Source organism: Streptopelia decaocto (genome assembly GCF_964273445.1).
Source record: "Streptopelia decaocto genome assembly, chromosome: 4".
Classification (NCBI taxonomy): domain Eukaryota; kingdom Metazoa; phylum Chordata; class Aves; order Columbiformes; family Columbidae; genus Streptopelia; species Streptopelia decaocto.
Genome location: NC_138658.1, coordinates 24,358,903 through 24,372,185, shown reverse-complemented (window position 1 = coordinate 24,372,185; position 13,283 = coordinate 24,358,903). Strand labels below are relative to the sequence as shown.

Genomic DNA, 13,283 nt, shown 5'->3' with positions numbered 1-13,283 from the left:
CAATTACTGTGTGGTTAAGGTGGGAATAAGTGTGAATGGATATTACCTGTTCCTGCTTTGGCTAGTGACCGTGAAAAATGTGCTCCTGGCAGCCTTACTGCTGTCATAGTCATTGTGCAAGGAAACCTACTTAATTTTTCCATGCTTGGGAGAAGTTGGAATCGTGTTAAGCCTTAGTAACAGTCAGGTAAGAAGCAAAGTTTTCCTTTCCATTATTGGAGGGTGTGCCGGGAAAGGGGGAAAGCCTGGAGAATAGACAATGCCTGGGACAAATAAATATTTTCTCTTGAAATTTAGGAAAGCCAGGCTTTTGAATTGGTTTACATGGATCTCTCTACTCAGCTTTATTTCTGCTCTGTGTTTTTTTTCAGGGATCTGCAGGGGATGTCACAAGTCTTTTTTCTGTGCCTTCATTGCCAAATGGTACCTCCAAGCCAAGGAGACCTCAACTCAAGTTAGAAAAGTAAGTTTTGTTTTTGTGCTCCTCATCTGTACTTTCTGAAGACACCGGGCAAGGCTGGCCCTGCAGCCATCCTGGCTTCTGCTCCGTAATGTGCTCTTCTTCTGGGAAGAAAGTGGGATGGAGAGATGTCTGGAACCTGCCCTGTGCCGCTGCCTTGTGTCTGGGGCTTACCACACCCACCATAAAGCAAGGGTCTCATTTCAACAGTCCCTTGTTTGAAGGAAGCTACTCTAGAAATTTGGTGCTTTTTAACTAGGAGAGGAGATGTCTCTCTGTGCCTGGCTGCAGGTGATGGAGTTTGATTTGTCTGATCCTTGACAAGCGGCAGACTCCTCTGTGACAAGGTGCTGGGCAGGTGGATGACTTTTCTGAGAGGGCATGACCCTTTTTTTTCCTCATTTTGTTAGTTACACAGGTGGCTGTGTGCCCTTTGCATGGTGAATAGATTGTCACAGTGCACAGAAATTCGTGTGGTCAATCATTTATGTGTTGATTGATACCAAGGCCTGTAGAAGCCTTGGTGACCATATCTCTTGTAAGCAGATAACTTGAGTGCAAGCTCTTCTGGCCTGAGATGAGTGTGCAGCACTGCAAGTTTTACTGTGTGTTTCAATCAAAATATATTTGTGGTATTGTACTTGAAGAATGATAGGAGATCACATTAACTACTATCTTTCAGTGGGAGCAAAGAAGTAAACTTGCCCTCATAGTAGCCTGACCACCAGTGGTTTTTTTATTCCAAAATGCCACTTTTCAGTGTTATTCCAACATTTTTTAAGAAATTAATTAGTTTTGTTTGTGCATTCAGACGCTGTCTGTTTCTGAACATGCAAACAGCGTTCATTGACCATCATAATTGTAGTGTGTGTTTGATAAGGCTGTAACAGGCTTACCAAAACAGGGTGTTTGGTGTCATCCTTTAGATATGAAGGTAAAATTGGTAATTGTTATACTCTTTTTTTTCTCTATTTTCTGTTTTTCTTTTCTCTGTCCCCAATTCAGACAGCATCCAATGGAATACTACATAGAAGAGGCCAAGAGGCTGAAGCACAAAGCTGATGCCATGGTGAGTCTTGGCCCTGTGCTAGAAATGTTAACCAGCTCTTGCGTTCAGACCTGTTACCTTTGTGCTTGTGGATAAGATTCTCTGGCTAGCATTACTTCCACCTAAGGGAGTATGTTCGAGTCATATGTTTGTAACTGCCAAATTTTCAGACGTTTCCCTTTGTTATAAGCACACCTAGAGAACAGGAATCAGAAGTGATGTTGTCTGAGGTTAACAGGCCTGTTTGCTTTGCCAGACCTATCACAAAGTCCTCAGAAGACAGATGGAAGAGTTAGTTTTAAGATAGTTTACTCTGAAATGTCAGGATCCTGATGGTAATTGTGTTGCTGGTGAACAAGACTTGGAGTGCCCTTTGCAGATGTGACTGGCTTTCTCTGCTGTGCACGGTTTAACAGCGTGCATGACTGAACTTTTTGTGCTAATTATGGCTCAGTCAGGTAATGTACATTTGCTATTTGCCATTTTTCTGTGCAAATGAAGTGAGGGAATACTGTAGTGGGAAAGCCTCATCTGCCTCTCACAAGGCAGACCTCCAAGACCAGACAATAATATCTGAAAAGTGTGAAGATAATAAATTGCCAGAGGAAAACATTGAGCAGGAGGAAGAGAGGCAAATAACCAGAGCACAAAAAGCTGATGACTGGGACCACATTAGGGCTTCTGCTGAGAAGCCTTTAATTACCACCCAGAGGCCTGACTTGTGTCTTTTTCTTTCTTGAAATCCTGCCTGCCTAGGCAGAAAAAAGGAATTCAGGTAAACTTGAGAGAAACAGGTTTTTTTCTTAGTCTAAAAATGAGAATTTTCTTCCCAATAGACCGACAAGACTGGAAAGGCCTTTCAGTACCTAGAAGCTGCTCTTTTCTTCATTGAATATGGAATTGCCATGGAATCGGATGGACCAGCACCAAAATCAGGTTACAGCATATTCAGCGACACCATAGATCTCATCAAGTAAGTGGTTTTTGAAGCGTGATGGTTATGCAGTGCGTTTGGAGGGGGAGGGTTACTTGTATTGCTTGTTTGCAACTGCGGCAGCTCTGAATTCCCACCACAGAGCAGAGTTCAGGTTGCTGTACGAGCACGAGACAGACAGACAGACAGTCCTGAGGCACCAGAGACAAATTTTTTGAAATGTTTCAACATCGCTCGTCAGAAGAAGGCAGCACCACGTTCTTCTCAGTGTATGAGTCTTGCAGCTGAGCTACATCAGAGGACACTGGTTATGACAGTCGAGGGCTGAAGGAGTTTTTACTCTGTCCAGATCTGAAGTTGCTTTTGCATGTGAGCCTCAGTAGCATGTCAGTTAAAAAAGGCAAAGCAACAGTACATTGTGTGGAAGAACAGTTTGTGCCCCAGAGGTCTTCCAGCTTGATTGCAGGCAAATTTTATTGATTTCTCCCATGTGTTTTTCTGTCAGCACACTTTATTTGGATTTCTTTTAGCAAACTTCCCTGTTTAGTTTCACAGCCATAGCAGGTGTATGTAGATAGCAGCATGACATACACAGTCAGTCTAACCCAAGGAACCAGGTATTGGATAGAAGAAAGACAGGTATCACTTCAGTCATATTGAAGTTATGGGTTATGTGAGTGTTTTTCGAGAGCTGTCTTGACTTCCTGCCTTAGAGCTGTCAGTCACTTTTTCTGGTAGACAAACTTTTTAAAATTACATTATTTGCTTTCTGGTCTTGATGGGCCATATTTCCAAGATGCTGTTGTTGCTCTGTTTTCAAAGGGAGATATGCTCATTTGTTTTTTTGCAAAAAGAAAGGTTTCCACTAAAACGTCTGTCTTGTCCAGAAACACTTGAATTAATATTTCACCTTCAGTAGCAGGGGCACATCTTCTTGGCCCCAGGCTTGTGACTGGCCCATGGCAGAGGCGCATCTACTTTGTAGATCATTGTAAGAGGAGAGTCGCCTAAGGGGCACATCTGTTCCTGCTGCTTGAAAAACAGTGCGTTTTGAGACACAGTCCTCTGCTCAAGATCATGCCCAAGCACTTGGTGCCAGGACTAAGAACTCAAGGGAGGCTTCCTTTCTTTGGGACTGGTGTTTAAGATAGCAGCACGCACTGGTTTTTCATACACAGTGGGACTTCAGAGCACTGATGGCTGATGAGCTTCTGTTTGTTTTATTTCCTTAGATTCATCATGACGTTGATATCCTTCACAGACGCCTCAGCATCTTCACATGAAAAAATCTTTGCTGTGTTATGGTGCGTAACTGTTTTTTCTGTGCCTTCGTATTCTGTTTTTAGGCTGGATAGAGCAAAAGGCCTGTTACTTTCAGGGGTGAAAGAATGAGTTAAATGGGAATCAGAATTCTGCAAGGGAAAAACAAAACAAAACAAAAAACAACAACAATATAAAAACCAGAATGAACTGGGACAGCTCTCAAAAGTGAGCTGGAATGTCACAAGTGGCAACATGTGGAAAGCGCAGGCTCTAAAATTTGATCTGCTGGTAACTTAAGATCATGTAAGGGCTTTCACCTAAGGTGAAATAATGCAATTTGGCTGCCCGTGTTTGAGGCGCGTAACTGAAGCCGTAGCTGAACATAGCTGAGGCACTTCTGGCCAAGGGCTTACTCAGCCCGTGGCACCTAGAAGAGGCTGGGCACCTGCTTTATACAGAAGACCAGACATGGCCCTTCCTCAGATTTGTTTTGGGGTTTTTTTGTTGTTGGTTGGTTGGTTTTTTTTCGTTGTGATTTTTCAGAGTCTTTTTTTTTTTTTTTTTTTTTAAGATGAGCAGGAGTAAAAGTTCTGAGCTTTCTTGACTTTGCAGCAGTGCCGATGTGAGCGTGAACACTGATGCTTGGTTGTGTTTCTGTTCACAGCATGCGCTGCCAGTCCATTCTGCACATGGCCATGTTCCGTTACAAAAAGGACACTGCAATAAAGTATTCCAGGATCCTGAATGACCACTTCAAGGTAGGGCATGCGTAATACTAAGCTGCCACCTGGATGGCTGCACTACTTACTAATGTTGACTGAATAGCCCAAACCTAATGAGAGCTCTGTTCCTTGCTGCAGAGTTCTTCCAGAGTAACACAAGCACCTTCTCCGTGCGTTGCAAGGTAAGATTTAAAAACATGTATGTTGTACTGTGTGAAAACAGTAGCTGGAGTATTTGAGTTGCATGCTGCATTTGAGAGCACCTCACCGCTCGCTCTTTCTTGCCACCTGAAATCATATTGTTAGGGGCATGAGTATGTTTCTGCTCTCTTTCCTGTCTTTTTTTGTTGGAAATGGAGGTTTTTTGTTACGACATCACAAGTTACCACATATCAAGCAGAGCAGTTCTCCACCAGAGGAGGAGATCAGAGGGACAAGGGAGGCATTTTTACTGTGCTGTTTCAGAGCCCCTGTTGTTGTCATCTTTGTTCTGTTAGAGATCCCTTGAGACTTAATGAGATACCATCCCCATCTCCCTGGCTACTCTCTAGTAGGATTAAGCCTTCACCCTGTGGTAGCATAATTTTGAGGTGACACTCAGTGGTTTTTTCTTTAGTTCACTCACCAATTAAGAAACCGATTTTCTAATTTGTGAGTTACTGAACATTTTGTGCTTTCTGTGTATTTGCAGCAGTGTTGCTGTGTACATGGCAGCAAAAGTCAAAGGTACACTGTCACCTAATGGTGTTTGACCCAATGCCAGAAGACTGGGTCTGTGTTTTAAGGACAATAAGTAAGAAAGTTTATTTGTGTGCTGTGGTAAGCCCATTTGGCACATAGCTACCCAGCTCCACGTCTGTCCCTTTTAAGTTCTGCAGTTGAGAGAGGCTTGTTTGGTCTTTGATAGTCATGCTGAAATTCCAGTTATTTTTCTGCCACTTTGCACAGCAGTTTATTGAGAAGGAAATGTTCTCCTAAGAGCAGTGGTGGAAGCCCTGTCATACCAGCAACTAAAATTAGGTGAAGTGATGTGATGAAGCCAGCCTGTGTCTGGAGGGTGGGCAGCTGACTGCATTTAGCTTCCCTAGTTCTATAAATAAGTGTATGTAGGCAGACCTGGGCTACTTTGACTAGCTGTCAGAAAGCTCCAGCCTCCATAGCGGGGGAACTTCAGCGCACATGGAGTGAAATTCATTAGGAAAAAACGCTTAGATAATCCAGTGAAGGTTTCCACAAGTAGGTGTAGATTTTTGGAAGGTAAATGTGTGGCCCTTTTTGCTGTCTGGTCCCACGCTTTCTTTTATCATGAGGAGTCCTTAGAGTTGTAAAGAGCTTCAAAGACTTTGATCTTGCACTGGATGGACAATTACATGTTACATACCTGAACGCATGGCAGTTTTCATCACTCCATATTGCAGGCCTGCATGATGCCACATAGCTCCTGGCATAAGATAGTCTTGTGGCAAGACTCTGAAGGTAAATAAATGTTCACAGTGGCGTTTCTTTCTCCTGCAGAAGCACAGGCATGCCTTCTCCTCTTTCTCCAATGCCATCTCCTGCCAGTTCTGCGAGTTCTCAGCCAGGATCGAACACTAGCAACTGCAGTGGCAACGGCATTGGCTCTTCACTCACCATCCCCTATACTATCCCAAGCATCACCTCTTCCTATGTCAACATCACTTCCTATATCCTCTATGCGTATGATATTTGGGAACAAGCTGATGCACTGGCCAGGAAGAATAAGGGTAAGTTTTTGCCCTCCATCTTCTCTGTCTTGTGTTGTGGTTATGTGTATGTGTACCTGCTTAAATGCTAATGTTCTCTGTAGCAAACACCCTATCTAAAGATCAAGGCATTAAATATGTTGGAATAGGCAGCTATGGCATACAGACAGGTTATTGGCAGAGATACCTGATGGTGATATATTGGTGAGTGTTCCGATTAAAAGGTTGTCTTGGCATCCTCAAATGTCTAAGAGCTAAGGGATGAGGGTATCAAGTGCAGGAAACCAGCCAGTTCACTTCATGGTAACACAAGAAGTGTAAGGGGCTTTTCGCTGTCTGTATTTCCCTTTGGGACACTTAGCTTTTCTGAGTTGGTTCATTTTTTTCACACACAGCTTTGTGGCCTGTAGCCTTGTGTTCTAGCTTGCTTGTCAAACTCCCAGGTGTTTTGTCTTGAAAACAGTGAAGCTGGATTCTCTCCATAACTGAGAAGCTGAGCAGCACTTTTAGTCCTTGCTGAGCATGTAACGAGCATTTGCCAGTAACATTGCATAAAATAGCTGCTACTTCTTTTATTTTACAGTTTAGTTGTTAAAAATGTTGTATTTTCCTGTGGTACAAGCAGTGGTGAAAAGGCAAAAGCCCTAGAGTGGGTGCAGTTCAGTCTGTAACCTGTCATCCCATGTGGCATTTGCAGTGTCATTTTTCATAAAACACAAATTTTGCTGTGGCGAAGGGATATATTGCCACAATCTGCTGCCAAACTTGCAAAAGAAAATAAGCACGATGTGCCTGGCTGAGTTGTTGGAAGGCTGTAAAAACACTCACGCTAATCAGGCAGTTGCTAAAATTGAAGTCTTTGCAAATTACCTTTGAACAAAGTAACTCCAGTTGCTGGCTGCCCTCAGAGCAAATCTGTGCTCACAGCAGCAATTCATGTGCAGTATTTTGGATTATATCCTCAAAAGGCTGATAAAAGACCATCGCACAGAAGGAGCGGCGGATGCTGCTGGTGAGCCAGAGGAATGAGTCACAGAGGAAAATCTGTGGGAGGGCAGCCTGAGCGCAATCTTGCATCAATCCAGACTAAATTTGAAACTTACTCTGCATTGCCATTTTAATGTAGGGGAATGATGACTGGGATAGTAAATACTCCCAAGGGAGTGGATCTGTGCAGGAGAACCGCATGTGTAGGCTTCGCAGGTGTTGTCACTGAAAGAGATTAAAAACTGGAACTTGTTGATATTCAGTGTAATATACAGATGCCAAGTGGTACAGAGAGTAAGTACATGAAACTTAAAAAAAAAAAAAAAAAAAGAAAGCCGCATCCTTGACTCTTTTATGCAATTCATAGAGCATAAGAAGAAGAGGAAAGAGCAGAGGCCTTCAGCTATCATGTTCTATTAAACAGGGAAGTCGTAAGTTAGTGGAAAGCAGGCAGTTGTCATTAATGTCCAAGTCACTTGTGCAGAGCTGAAGTGGTTTTGGTGAGTCCCCAACCAGGTGCTCCCAGCACAGGACCCAGCTCCTCACCGTAGTTCAGAGCAGTGCTGTGGATCATGGGACTCAAACAGGTTGTCTTCTGGCCTCTGATCTCCCACAGCAAGGACAAGCTGAGGTTGCACGTGTGTATGTGAAGTCACTCTCCTATCACATTGTGCTGTGGTCACAGATCACATGATCTTCTGTTTGTTCAGGCATGGGGTGTGGACTCCTGCTTACAGCTCTTCCATTCCCCATTGAGGGAATGGATATCCATTTTGTAAAAAAAAGCAGGAAAATTAGGAGAATATAAAGTATAAGAATGAAAACATGTGCTCTGCTTCTGTAGTGTTCCTTGCACAGCCAAGCAGAAATTTTCAGCCTCCAGTTTCAACCTTTTTGTGTAAAAAAGGAGAGCCAAGAGTGGCCAGATTCTGACAAAGGCACCTGGCAACACAGTCAAGGCTAGAGGGATTGGGACAAGCCCATGCTGCTGGAACACAGGTCATGCAGGAATGTTTTGGAAAGGTGACTGGAAAGGAACGGGTGCGACAATTTCCTGTAATTCACCATCACCTGCACAGCCAATTGCCAGCACAGAGCAGGGCATGCAGCCTGCCGGCACCTCCGGGCAGGTCAGATGTTTGGCAAGAGCCATCTCAGGCTAGACATGAGGAAGAAATTTTTTACACTGAGGGTGGTGAAACACTGGCCCAGGTTGCCCAGAGAGGTGGTGGATGCCCCATCCCTGGAGACATCCCAGGCCAGGCTGGACGGGGCTCTGAGTAACCTGATCCAGGTGAAGATGTCCCTGGTCATGGCAGGGGTTGGACTAGATGAGCTTTGAAAGTCCCTTCCAACCCAAACCAGTCTATAAAACACACAGCAGGGACTGCTGGAGTGTGAACACCTGAATGTTTGCCCACCTGCCACTGAGTGCTGATGTCCTATCAAAGCCAGCACTTGGGGAGGCAGTTTGGTGTGAGCACACATGCGTGAGCACGTTTTCCTCGCGCATGCTCTGCCTTGTGTCCTTGTTATGCTTCCCAGCCTTCTAATATTGCTGAACTCTCTGCATTAATGATGTGTTTAATGGGACTTGCTGACAGTGTGCTGCTGTTGTTACTTCTCACTGTCCCCTCGCCTGTCAGATGTACCTGTTGTGTGAAACCAACCAAATGTTTTCTCTCTCCCTCCCCTTTTTTCCAGAGTTTTTTGCCGAACTCAGCACAGCGACGTGCACTCTGGCACTGAACAGTAGCATGACTGAACTGGTACACTATGTTAGACAGGGTTTACAGTGGCTGAGACTGGAAACAAATACGCCTTAACTGGTGCTCAAGGTGGTTAAGTACCTTGAACTCTTTTGCACTTTGGAAGCCTCAGAAACAGTCTGACTTGTTGAATCATTGGATACAAAGCACCTGCAAGGGAATATAAATCAAAGTGGAAGGGATCTGGTTACACTGGAAAAACTTTGAACTGTATTTTTAGGGCAGCGCTTTGCTGCCTTGAATAAAGAAGAGATGGAGGAAAGCCTCAACGTTGATGGCACCTTCCTTTAAAATGATGAAGTGCAATGAACTGTCTCAATGGCTCAATGTATTGATGGTCTATAAACATTTCTATTACAAATAACCAGCAGGACAATAATCACTCATGAAGAAGTGCCGACAAGTAGGAAATCTGCCTCCAGAGGTTATTATGCAACATCCCACAGTCCACAACAGTTGTGTGCCCAGAAGACGTGTCAGAGGAGTGTTTTTTGCAAGCATGGATGCAGTCTTTGGTGTTGGGTCTTTGTTCCTCAGATGGCAAGTAGCAACCTCCTCGGCCCCTCACAGCATTACGTTACAGTAAAAAAAAGCTTAGTGGCCTGCCCTGCCTGCTTTCCAGCTGCACCATCTTGCGTTTGCCAGCTAGCTGCTGCCCTGAGAATCGGGTGAAGCCACTGCCTTCAGTGCTGCAAGTTCACTTCTTAAGTCATCGTTGCTTTGGTCCTTCTCGTCACGCACTCGCACGTGCCCTTAGCACTCAAACTATGTTACTTTAGGGTCTTGCTCTGTTTAAGCCTCATCAGCCGAACACAGTTGGGGTAGCAAAAGCGACTAGGTGTGGTTGGAAACAGCTCTTCCTCTCTTCTGTGTTGGAGGGACATCACTCGCACTGAGGACACCTTGCCCACTTGCTTTTTATTGTTACAGTGGGTGGGGGTGGACCGACTGTCCTGGGTCACTGTGATTGCTTGGACGTTATTTTGAGTCTGAAAGCTTGCAGGGGGAGGAGTCACTTCTGTTTCAGGAGGAACTAAGTGGCTGAATGTGGAACATAAGACAAATCTTGTGTTTGGATATTTGCCTGTAGCCACTGCTGGTCTCGGTGAATATCTAAGAGCGGGATTTGGTACCAAAGTAGGGCATCCTTTGTGTGGGAGATAACTCATGTGCTTTTTCTTAACCAAACTACAGGATGGGCCCAAGTACTTAGAAATCTGTCAAGGGAACACGAAAGGGAATAATTAGCTGTTGGCAAGCATTTTTTTTCCTTTCCAGGAGCTGCATTTTTGCAATTTTGCAGCTGACAGTAACAGTGAAGGCAGCATCCACAGCAATCAGTCAGATGACACCCTTCTCTACCCAAAGATATCCTGTTGTGTGACAGCAGTGTCCTGCCATCCTCCTATCTCATAGTGTGCCTTAGCCCTCTGGTCCCCTCTTGCATCCCTCACCCGATCTCTGACAGACCTGTGGGAGTGGTGAAGGGGAGGATAGTATCCCAAAATAATTGTGCTTACAGCAAAGAACACATCTCCTGTGGATTAGCTCCCTTTTCCACATAGTTTCAGGATGGAGGAACAGGTCTGCGTGCATGCAGCAGTACCCCCTTTGTAGGACACACGCTTGTGGTTTTGAGGCTCACAAAAATTGACAAACATCAGCAAAAAGGTCTGCATTTCCAAACATAGTTTCTGTAGAAATGGCGCCTGCCATGGGAAAGCCTGGAGGCCTCCTGTGCCTGGGAGGAGCCTGTGGCTCTGCCCCAGCCCCCAGCACATGGGAGCTCCCCCCTCACCTCCCCTGGCAGTGAAGGGTGGCCGGGATCCCCACTGGGTCTTCCCCACACCTTCAAGGGACTGTCCTTTTATGTTCACTTTATTGAAAGCCTTAGTGCATTTCAGGGATAAGCTGCCCTAACCAGTGGAAGGAAGGTCCATGTGTCCCCCCGCTCCCCGTTTTACCTATCGAACTTCACTTGGACTCCTCCTTGCTGGAGGAGCGACTGCTCACCGTAAGGCAGGGGCAGAGCGTTGGCTGTTTTGTTCTCAGGAAGTGTGAGGATGGCCAGCCGGCCTCGATTCCAGACTGGTGGGTCAGTGCCTTCTTCTGGCTTTGTCTTCAAACAAAGTTTAGTTTTAGGATCACAAGCCAAGGAGGAGGAAGAAGGAAGAAAGCTTTTCTTGAACCTGAAAACCCATGAGGGTGTCTGAGAACCGTAGCAGAGCATTAGGGGTGAGTGCGAGGTGAAGCAGGGACACGAGTATCCCCAGTACTTGCATTTCGCATGTGCACACCTCCCTCCATGCTGCCAGCCCGTGGGTGCACCGGCTCCTGCCCTCGCCAGCACTTTGCTGCCCAGGTAGTGATAATCTCTTGCCCTGTTCCTAGGAAAGCTCCTGCAAGGATGTTGGCCGAGCAAAGTCGGTAAGAAGACACCTAAGGAAGGCAAGTGGACTAGTGGCATTTGCTGCTTTTCAGTTGGGAAAAGGCAGCATGCGTTTTGCCGTCAAGCAAGGGCTGCTCCCGCGCCAAGGGCAAAACGCCCCCAAGCTTAGGAGGAAATGAGGTCACAGGCAGGTCGGGAGTGATTTGGGGGCTCTCATTTCAAAAACCGGGAGTGGTCTGTGGGAGCATCAGTACCAAACTACACAACAGGAAGCTCTGTTTTGTTTCAGGTCATGGAGAAAGCTGTTTACATAACAGGTTGGGTTTTTTTTTGTTTGTTTTTTTTTTTTTTAAAAAAAAAGCCATCATATTTCAGCCTTGAACCAGGTGAGAGGCCTGCAGAGGGTTAGGAAAGATGCTCATTGTTTTCACTTGGGCCTGTTCAGGCCTTTAAAATAAAAACCAAACAAAAATAGACAAACCAAACCAAAATGTAGCAGTGGAGGAAACAGCATTTGCCATTAGGAAACAAAACCATGAATCCAAGGAAAAACTGAGAGGATGGTTAAGTCCCAGGAGAGGAGGCAGCTATGGTGGCAAAGTAGCATCATTTCCATGCAATATTTATTTAGAAGAAATAATACATGTATTGAAATTGTCAAATGTTCTATTTTTAAGATGCCATTTATTTAATAGTTGAAAACCCCACTTACATGGCGATAGAGATCTCTTCTGTAACTGAAAGTCAAAGTCTGACTGCAATGTCCTTGTTTTTGGTTTTGTCCTCTCCCCTCCCTCTTGGTTCCCATTATAAATCTGTACATCTTAAACTTATTTTGGGGGTGTATGTCCCTCTTGTAAATAACTTTTTCTTCCCTGTGTGTGATGGAGCTTCCGAGATGGGTGATTCATTCATATGGGGAAATAAACGATAAATGAAGTAACCAATTCATTATGAGTTGTTGCAAGAGTCCTTGTCTTCTTGGCTTGTAGAGAAATTTGCCTTTCCTCTCTGAATGGTCTCACTGTTTCTTTTCTGAAAGAGGTTTAAATATGAATTTCTGTAGAAACAGTCTGTTTCAATTGCTCCCGTTTGTTGCCCCTCGCCCTTTCCTTTAGGAACAAGAATGGGTGCGAATTTTGGTACTCAGAGGGTCACGACATCTGCCTCTTGTCCTCCCGAAATGGTTTCTGGCAGGACAACCCCATGTGTGCCATGGGGCTCAGTGCCCAGAGAGGGCTCAGCTGGGGTCTGGTTCATGGACACTGACATGAGTTCATGTTTCAAGTCTCACCAAGCCAGGTCAGCCCCAGGCGGGAGGATAAGAAGGACAAACATAGGAAGATAGCGTGTGGCTGGGCCGTGCAGACGTGGATTAAGCATCTGTGAATTTTGTTGTGGTTTTGGCGGGGTGCAAGGGGCAGGTGGACATGAGCTGTCCTGGCTGCTGGCTGGGGGGGAAGCTGCTTTTCCCGGGACGTTCGTGTCTCCTGTCCCACCATTTACTTCCCGCTCAGACCGCAAAAGGTGCATTTCCCAAAGTGGGTTAGGTTTGGAGGTGGGGAGCGGAGGGCAAGGGGTGCGAAGGGAGGAGGTCACCCAAAAGCCAGGAGGGAGAAGGGGAAGGGGCGGCTCTGCCCAGAGCCCTGGCCCCCCCAGGCCAAAAATATTTTGGGGTTGTTTTCCAGTAATGTTTTTATGTTGTTGCTTGTTTATTTATTGAGCCTTTATTGACCCAACCTAATTTTGCAACTGTGTTTAATTTATTTTGAGATCTGTTACATTAATACATTATAGATTAGCTTGCTTTCTCTCTTTGGCTTGGCTCACCCTTTTTAAAGACAAATGTTATTTTTGGCAAAACAGCTGTGTTAAAGTTGATTGCAGTTTCTCGGCCCTGTGCTGGTCTCCAAACACTATAAAATATCCTTTTGGCAGCCTGTGCTTTCTTTGTATTAATTGCACTTTTAGTAACCCGTCACTACCC

General features: G+C 45.2%; 1 protein-coding gene across 1 annotated transcript in view; it reads left to right on the top strand.

Annotated features, from left to right (window-relative positions):
- The window catches only part of AFF1 (ALF transcription elongation factor 1), a 102,766-nt gene extending 89,929 nt beyond the window's left edge, over positions 1-12,837 (top strand). Inside the window, exons 14-21 of the mRNA XM_082051617.1 lie at positions 372-463; positions 1,466-1,529; positions 2,345-2,481; positions 3,675-3,746; positions 4,370-4,463; positions 4,566-4,609; positions 5,943-6,172; positions 8,843-12,837. Of these exons, the coding sequence (XP_081907743.1) occupies positions 372-463; positions 1,466-1,529; positions 2,345-2,481; positions 3,675-3,746; positions 4,370-4,463; positions 4,566-4,609; positions 5,943-6,172; positions 8,843-8,964 (855 nt within the window). The 3' untranslated portion in view covers positions 8,965-12,837. The remainder of the gene's footprint in view (positions 1-371; positions 464-1,465; positions 1,530-2,344; positions 2,482-3,674; positions 3,747-4,369; positions 4,464-4,565; positions 4,610-5,942; positions 6,173-8,842) is intronic.
- The last annotated feature ends 446 nt before the right edge of the window (positions 12,838-13,283 follow it).